This window comes from Mesitornis unicolor, unplaced genomic scaffold (assembly GCF_000695765.1).
Source record: "Mesitornis unicolor isolate BGI_N332 unplaced genomic scaffold, ASM69576v1 scaffold25330, whole genome shotgun sequence".
Taxonomy (NCBI): Eukaryota; Metazoa; Chordata; class Aves; order Mesitornithiformes; family Mesitornithidae; genus Mesitornis; species Mesitornis unicolor.
Genome location: NW_010156608.1, coordinates 74,765 through 84,139, shown reverse-complemented (window position 1 = coordinate 84,139; position 9,375 = coordinate 74,765). Strand labels below are relative to the sequence as shown.

General features: G+C 35.5%; 1 protein-coding gene across 1 annotated transcript in view; it reads right to left on the bottom strand.

The window, feature by feature from the left end:
* Positions 1 to 2,697: 2,697 nt before the first annotated feature.
* Positions 2,698 to 9,375, bottom strand: part of LOC104548018 (A-kinase anchor protein 6-like) — a gene marked incomplete at its 3' end in the record, with an annotated part of 81,249 nt that continues 74,571 nt past the window's right edge. The window contains exons 5-6 of the mRNA XM_010193923.1: positions 8,613 to 8,761; positions 2,698 to 2,818 (exon numbers count right to left, since the gene is read on the bottom strand). Of these exons, the coding sequence (XP_010192225.1) occupies positions 2,698 to 2,818; positions 8,613 to 8,761 (270 nt within the window). The remainder of the gene's footprint in view (positions 2,819 to 8,612; positions 8,762 to 9,375) is intronic.

Below are 9,375 nucleotides of genomic sequence, written 5' to 3'. Positions count from 1 at the left end.
TTCCCCTACAGACCAGAATGGCTGTATTCACTGTGAAGTGTAGGCAGCGCTTCTGCCCCTTTAGCTGTAAGCACAAGACCATCCAGGACTCTATACAAGAGCCTCCAAATAAAAAGAGTGTCACTATTGATTAGGAGAGAGGTTTACTATGCTAGTTTTAGAAAACTATTAATACTGTTCTTGAGGGCATGACTCACAAGAATCTCTGAAATTAAGGATGATAGAAACCTAGGGATTTATCTGATCTCTCTTTTGCTAGCGCAGAATTGTTCACTCAATTACATTTGCTAATGTTTTCTTTTGTCTGCTTTTAAATGTCTGAAATTATGGGGCTTCCAACAGTTCTAGAGGTGGTTGGGTGTTTTGGGTTTTTTTTGAAAGGTGAATAGATCTTAATGCTATGCAATCAAGCTTTTTGCATTACCTGCAAATACTTCTCCTGCTTTATGGACACTCCTTAGTAATCTCTTAGCCAAACTCTGCATTTCTAGTTAAGTCTTTCCTTCAATCCTTAACAATTTACTTTCTGCTTTCACTAGAAAGGTATATGCAGAGAATATTCACCACAGGAGTGGAAGCAATTTGTTTCTATCCTACTTCAAGTGGTTTTGCAGTGACCAGATAGGTACTCTTGAGATTGGGGCTCCATTAATTAGCAGATGCCCTCCCTGCAGAAATTACAGAGCAAATAAACTGCCTGTGCTCTGGAAGCAGTGCTGGTTTGTCTGTGCTGCACAGACAACAGACTCAGCTACTCTCTCTGGCACAAACTTTCTGCTTTCAGAAGTGTTATGCCTATCATAATACAGACTTTAATAATATTAAGAGACTATTACTTCTCATTTTGAATATACAATATTTCTCACTTTGCTACCATGCTGTATTGCAAACTAATTCTTAAATTATTGCCCTCTTTTTTTTTCTTCTCACTGTGCATTATTATACCAGCCTTACCATCTATAATTATTCTTAATGGTTACATTTGGATATTGAAAAGGTGAGTATCCTAAACAGCACCTAAAATACTCAGGTTGGCTGCTTAAGGTTTTTTCCTTTTCATACTGATGGATGGCTTGTTTTCTTAAAATTTATGTTTATTTATTTTTTTAGTATAGGACTACAATTAGTGGTTAGATTAGGCATGGTACAAGCTGGTCTTGTATGGACAGGCACTACCAAGCCACATTATTTTAGATTCATAAGAAACTTTTTATCAATTTCTGACATTGCTTATTTCTGAGCCTAGCCAGGGCCTGGACTGTTAACGTATGATAAAGTCTGATTAAGTATTTAGAAAGTTAGGAAAAAGACATTAGTAAAAGTAAGAAATTATTGTCAAAGCAAAAAATGGAGGCCACTGAATTAAACTCACTTGCAGCCTAAAATAGTTTAGACCTGAACCATGTTTCCATTTATAAACTTATTTTAACACATTTGACAATCCTTTCTCACTGGGTATTTTAAATAAGAGAACTAAAATTAGAAAGAATAAAATGCAAGAAGACCATCAAGAAATTAGGATGTCAAAGCAAGAAAAAAGAAATTACATTTAAGAAATCATCAAATCGTGCAATCACAGAAGAAAGAAAACAACTTCTATTTGACCTTGAATGTACCATTTATTCAATAAGAAATAAAAAAAAGCTAGAGGGTAGTTGTTTCTTGTCATTATACTGTTGCTGATTCTGTGGTTAGTTATTAATTTTATTTTTTATGATTCACAATCTGCTCTTTGAAATATGCCATATGCTCAAAGCAATTCAAGGATGACAACTGTCAGAATTACTCCAATAAAAATTGCCTAAATGAGGAAGATTTACTGCAGCCTGATATTTCTGTTGAAAGCCTCTCCTTTCTTTCCCCCACCACCCCTCAGAATGGTAGACTACAGCTTCTCAGACACACAGTGAAGCCTGAATCAATTTTAGGATCAAATCACATGTTTTGGGGAACTTCTTATAAGTACTGTCTATCTAAAAGAAGTGATAAAGCTTCTGGGCTAAGGCTGCGATGACAAATAAGAGAAACCATGTGTGTCTCTGTGTGTGTGTGTGTGTATATATGTACACACATATATAAAATATACATATATATATATACACTCGTATATATATATATATATATATGTTAGATGAAGACCCTATAATCAATATGCAAGTTCAAAATCATTTCCCTGAAATCACAAGCAAATGTCATGACTTAACATGACAATGTCTGCTTTATGTATAACTAATAAAAGTTAAATTGGAAGAGTCCTGTATCCTGGCAGCAGCAAACCAAAATCAAGGCAAATTTCTTTCTTCCCAGAAGAGGTCTGAAAGATGGATAAAAATCCAGCTGAAAGCTCCAATCAAAACACATTTTGTTAAATGCTACCATTTCATTTTTTTTCCTTCATTTTGTTTCAGTCTATTTATTAATGCAGTTTCATTTATTTCTATTCATCTTGAAGACAAATCTTTGTCCTTCTATAGAATTACACCAAATAGAATGTGATAAAGGGAACTTTCTTGCAATTATGATGTCGGTGCAGCCTGTCAGCGCACAGGGGATGGAAATGAGGTTGGGGACAGGGAAGGGAATTCTAATAGACACCATGATACATACAATGAACGCAGCGATATCCTGTGAGAGAAAGACTTGTCAAGCTAATCAGATCTTCTATAGCTAGGTAAAGGCAGTAACGGTAGCGCTAACCTTGTAAAGATGCTGCTGCTGCTCCTCTGACATCATCAGGTCATGGCTGTCCATCACAATGGATTCCATGTCAATCAGCCAATCCCAGAGCTCCTGGTATTCTGAATCAAAGTCCAAAAGGCTGTAGATAAGGAACAAAATGTATTATGCATAAATACTGCGTCGTTGTTAAAATCTTGTATTAGAATAATATATTCTTGAAAACTCATGATGTTCCTAGTTATATTTCTAAAGAGACATTCTGTATTTATACAGAGTGGATGAAAATGAAAACTGAAATCCAATTTAAGCCAGTGCCATGACCTAAATTCAGCGGCTGATGCCAAATCCTGACAACTGTTGGCATACTGCATTTGCTTCAAAAATTTTGAAATAGAGATCCCCCATAGATGTTGTTTATTGGTTTTTAAAATGCTGACTTTATATTGAGCAAACTTTGCAACAATCATCTTGATATAATTCATACAAAAATATTTTCATCGAAAAATGACTCAATCTATTCAGTCATCCCTCTGCTGTCTATCTGCCTATCTCTGTAAATATCCTACATTTATTTTCATGGATGAGTAGCTAGCATTTCAACTTAACGCCTTAAGATAGGCTTGAGTGAATATGGTAAGCCAGTGAGAACTAAGGCCAGATACAGTATTAGACAGGTGTTCCCTACAGACATGTAAGAAACAAAGGTAAGGACAGGAAGTCAAAACAATGAATCCTTGAATAGCCAGCAATCATTAAAATTCAAAGGAGGATCACTACGGTTTTCAACAAAATAAATCATTAGAATAAGGAGCTTAAAAGGATTAATGTGATTCTCTATTGAAAGCCTAGTGAATAAGTAAAGCATAGATTCTTCTAAAACACTGTGATACAAGACGGAAGGTACATGCTGAAAAACTGCACATTCCTTAAAAAGATACCCCTTGAAAAGAGATCTTCAAACTTGCAAAATTGGAACTAACAAAAGCCTTGGCAGTAGTATCAAAAAACCCCACATTGATCAAACAATAGTGCATGTTCTACTAAAGCTAATTTCTCCAATTATTAACAACTTTTTTAGTAACCCCATTAAAAAAATTAGCAGGATTTCAAGAAACAATAAACAAACATGTTTTTAATGTTATTAATACTATTACAGTTTCAGTTGTTATCAACTAGAGTACCATATGCATGGTAATTTTAAAAGCTTACAGATAAAGTTGTGACAAGTAGAACTGTCTTTCTTCAAGAAAGCAAGCAAAAGAGAAAAAAGCATTTGCCTTCTCTGGTATTATTTTCAATGAGTTGACAACAAAGGAAGTCTTGTATAATGCACAAGTGTTGATTCCTGCTTCTGAAGTAACTCTCTAGTTTAATCCACTGTACTTAGTATACTTTTACTCAATAATTTATGAGGTGCACTTACTTAAAATTGCCTGCTGCCCTGAGAAGGTAAGCAATGATGCTATTATAAAGAACAGCAAGCATAAAAGAGCACGTTACTATTGTTGAAATATAATAGTTTCATCTGGAGTTCAGGACTCAGATAGCCTTTTGAAACTAAAATAAAACTAAACTCCATTTTGAATGGTATATTTGCAGTGATACTGAATCTTTATCCCTTCCTCAGAAAACTGTATAACCTTTCTGTATCTTCAGTGCCTACTGCTCCTTTTTTCCCTTCCACCTTAACCAAATATTATTCAAAGTCATAAAACTGACAGGCAGTTATTAAAACATATGTTTTATGATATAAGGGGCTAGATTTCATCTCATATAAATTGGTACAGATTCCCTTGGACTTGGACAATTTGTGCCAGTGAAAAATCTAAATTAAGACATGAAGATGATGGGAAACAAAGCCTACATCCAACGTTCATGACCTGCTGCTGCCAGAACGGCATGGAATGCCTTTGGAAACTGCACTGGGAACTGGACTGGGATTGCACTATAATAGGCAGAAGATGTGCTGGATCCAAACACATGCTTTGCCTCTATAGGACCACATCTTAGTTACAGTCCAAATTGGTCCATTTATTGGTGTATTAGAATGAATCAATCCTTTAAAGACACACAAAAGCACTTTTCCCTAACCTTTATAAAACGAAGATAAGTACCAGGAAACAGCTCAGCATTTTGATTTCTAGCTAAGGTTCTAAACAGAAACTCAACCCAAAATGAAGAGTGAGATAAACAGGATTCACTGGAAAAAGCCCAGGAAGGGATACAAGATGCAATGGGGACTTTTTCCCTCCACAGTGTACATATTGTGTCTATTCTCTTTTTTGGTTTTCTGCTGTAAAATAGAGTCATCTGTGAGCATTTTTAAGCAAACTGTCTATGGCACTTACTTGCCTGAGCCTGAAAACAGTGAAGTCAGCCTACAAAGCATCATCTTTATATTTTCAAAATTCAACTGCAATATTTTTAACAGTTCTAAACTAGCTCTGATATTAAAAAAGCTTTGTGTTTAAAACGAATGCCTCACATCTAAATGGATGAATCTACTGATTACTATTAAATTACTGTTTGGAAGAGGATGTAAGTTACTAAGCTGCTAAAAAGATATACAGAAAATCCAACAATTATAGGATCAGTGACAGGTTAAGATTAAAATGTACCTGCCAGTATTTCTGTGGTATATTGAATATTTCTTTTTTATTCAGAATCTATTTTTTCTGGGCTTAGCAGATCTTTTATCCACATTGCCACAGGCAGAATCAGGGAAATCATAACTTCTGAAATACTGGTGTGTGTTACAGATGCAAGAACTATAGAAGAGCTAATTTTGCTTGATTATCCAAATCCACCAATCACTAAAAGAAGAATAAATTAAGTCATCTGCTTATTGCAAAACAATATTGCTCCATTAAAAGTACCCAAATGTTGCCAATGAGACTGCTATATGCTAGTTAAAGGGCAGGTAACTACAGCTTCCCTAATAAAGGTTTGTTGGTTAATAAGCTAAAACCATTAGCTACATAATAACTAAAATGACATTAAGAAGTATATGTTATCTTGGTAAACAGGGAATCAGATATGCAGAGTTGCATGTCTAATCCCTTGAACCCTAAACATATTTCTTAAAATGTGGACATCAATTTATTATTTTGAATGAAAATTCATGAGCACCTTTCTCATGAGAAAACCAGTTCGTCTGTGGCATTAATAAATAAAAAGGAATGTGAAGCTATTTCCATCAGACTTTTTCCTCATGTTTAACACACACTTTGAGTTCGTATTATTTCTTTGATGGCATCACTCACATGGTATTTAGAAGTACTCAAAACACACTGGTGTGTCTACCAAAGAAATTCAGCCAAACAAAAAAGTTCTTCCAACTTCCTGGGCCATCATGTTTTGGAAATCCTTTCCATACATATGTTTTTGTTAGAAGAGTAGAGGAGAAATCAGAGTTCTGATCTTAAGAGCTTTAAAACTGCCTTATATTCTGTGCATACATGAAGCCCCCTCTTACTGCATTTATCTCAAAGCCTCATCCATGGAGGCCCAATACTAGGTGATGACAGGATCCCAAGATCTGGCCTTCATGTTGTGCAATGGTGCTGTAAATACTGTATTTATACGTCCCGACAGTAGCTGTATAAACTCCTCCTCAGTTTTGAGGGAATGCAATATTTCCAGCCAGATTGGCTATAACATTTGGCAGCTGCTCTCAACTACTCTTGGTTACCTCTTGCTACCTGTTCACCTGGTGTTCTCCTGCAGTGGATATTCATGCTTTTCTCTTTCAGTGTCACTTTTGCCATTTCCATGTAGATACGTTAAAACCCTCTCTATCACTGTTGGAACAAGTACACTGCAGTGGTTCTGCAGAAAATCTGTTCTTTACACACTCACTAGCATCACCCTATTCTGCAGATACTACCTCATCTATATAAATTTAACTATTTCCTACACAAAGTCACCTCCCAAATCTTTTTACCCACTGCATAAACAATTCTCCATCTACAATAACGCTTGTTCTCCCTGCAGACAATCTTCTTTCTCCTAGATCAAAATTCCACAACAGCTAATGGATAGATACCCTAGTTTTATGAGTTATGCAAACACCCCCTTCTCTGTAAGGATCTCAGTCTCTGGTTAGGTCACCCTAGTGTGGAATTTCTGTCCATATTTTTTTTGTCCACAGTTTTTATGCAGTAGGGAAATATATCAACTGTATTTTCAAATAGCTGAAAGGCATTTCTGTTTTCCATTGTATTCAATACAATACCTCAGTCTGGTTCAACTGGAAGTTTTCCACCTGAATTCAGCCCACCCTAGTTTCTATAACAGCCCAATACATAGTATTGTATTTGTCTCCCTCTGGTCCTTTGGCCCCTTAGGCCACTATTAAACCTCTAAGGACTGGCCATAAGGGTCCAGAAAGGTGCCCACAGCACAAAAAAGGTAGAGAACACTAGTAGATTATTACTCCCAGTAATAAGCATGTAATTATGAGTGCAAACAAGTGCATTTAAGAGCCTATTTGCTTTACACATATGGCATGTAGAGTTAAAAACGGTATTTTTCCATGAGGCTTAAAGCTTTATATTTCCTATCCTCAATAAAATCGAATGTCTATTGATGTCTTACTGTCTTATGACCCACACAAAATTCCAACCTTAAGTCTTACTCACATTCAATTGTGGCTGCGAAATGAGAAGCTGTTTTTGAACATGTAGCCCCCAGTGCACATTTATATACATATACACACCAATTCTGTACAAATTATTTTTATGGTTGGCACTAGCTGCACTGGCGTTCTTGAGAATCTGACAGATTTCTGCATATGTAATCAAGATCTCAGTAATCCTACATAATTAGCCCACATTAACTTTTCTAAAACAGTCATCTTTCCATATAATAAGAGGGGATGTTTACAAGGCTCATTTATCTTTACAGTCGGTAATTTAATAAATCTGTGTTTCCAGGACCTCAACATTAAGTTAGCAATTGGAAAAGGAAGTTCTGGAGATAAAGAACTCATGAACACCTTGGTCAGTGACTTTTCTTGCATAGGAAACTGTGGGCAAAAGTGCTCCTGTGTTTACTGTTTACAAGAAAACCATTTCTATGAGGATGAGGGTTACCCAAATTGTGGGCACTAGTTGGGCCCTTTGAACTGCTTTTGCCCCAAACTATTGTGACCTCACAGATATGTTCTTACGTTCATTTAGGGGAACTCACAGTTGAATAATAAGCTTTTCAAAAGATCTTCAAGAAAATGTCTTACACCAGAACTACAAGTTTTCTTGGCTGTGAAAAAGGGAGGGGCAATCAAGATTTCATTTTAGCATAGTCCAGTGATTAATTTGTTGAAGATTCTTTATTCTAACTATTAAGAAAGAGTGCTTTTATATATACACCTACATATATAATAGATGTGTGTGTGTATGTGGGTTTATAGTTATTAAAAAACAGACTGAGAAGACCAAGTCAAGGGAACACAGTTAAAATTAAAGCTTTCTGTAAGTACAAAATTGGGATGTTTGAACTGGTGAACTATAAGTGAATGGCTACACATTCGTATTTCTTAGTCACAAGTAGAATAATGATTATAGATAATTGTCTTCCAGAGGTACTAATACATTTTAAAGATGCTTCCTTGGAATATGCTAGGAAATCAAAAGATATTATGCCATTGGAGTAGAAAAGCCAGAAGCAAAACACATTACATTTTTTGAGATCAAAATAATAGATTGCTATCAGATAATGTTAGGTAGTCCTATGAACAGGCCATGATTTGGATAAATTATCCAGAAACTAATTTTTTTTTTGCATTCATATACAAAAAATAAATATATAGAGTCTTCCCCTGCCTCTTGGCCTAGGAAGAAAAAACCTGGTTAACTAGAAGTATGAAAAAGTATATCATGTAAAAAAAAATACAGATCAGTGAGAATAAAACAACAAAAAGAATAGTTCCCTACCCATTACTTCCCACTGTGTGAACTTTTGACATATCAGCAAACTCTTCCTTTCGCTTGCTGCTACTGTTGTACTGCTCACTGTACAGCTTTAAGGACATCTGTTCAACAGCATCTCTTTGTGCTTCCAGATAGCATAGCTGAACCTCAGCCTAGAAAAAGAAAACAAAGAGAAAAAAAACACAACAGAACTTTAAAACAAAACAAAACAAAACAAAACTAGAAAGAATGCATTTAAAACAAATACTTTTGGACTGCAACAATTTTAACCAAATTATTCACACCATCATTTTTCTCCTTGCATGACAATCGAAAAGGCCGAATCATTAAGTCTGAGAAAAAGACAGTGTGTTCCCAAATGCTAGAACTGAACTATTTAGCTTTCTATCAGAGAACGTTCTATATACTCGAGAAGCTGTATATCCAGCCAAACGCTGCATAAAATGTCTGCACATGAATTAAAAAGATATTAGAAATCATACACTATGACAGAACAGGTAAATACATAAAATTACATTTCTTACAGGCTTCAGGACTGATATTGTTAACACGTTGCCTGTGCTTCATAATTAATGAAAGCCATACTGCTACAGGAATTTTTGTTTTAAATAATAAGTTTAAACAAACCCAAGCAAATTGGCATTATTCACATTCTGTTTTGCCATAACCAACATCCACTGATTACTCAGCAGTTTTAATTGCAAGGAAAAAGGCAAGAAGTGAGATGTGCTGTTTTCCATCAAACTCTGTGCCTGGCCAGAAGAAT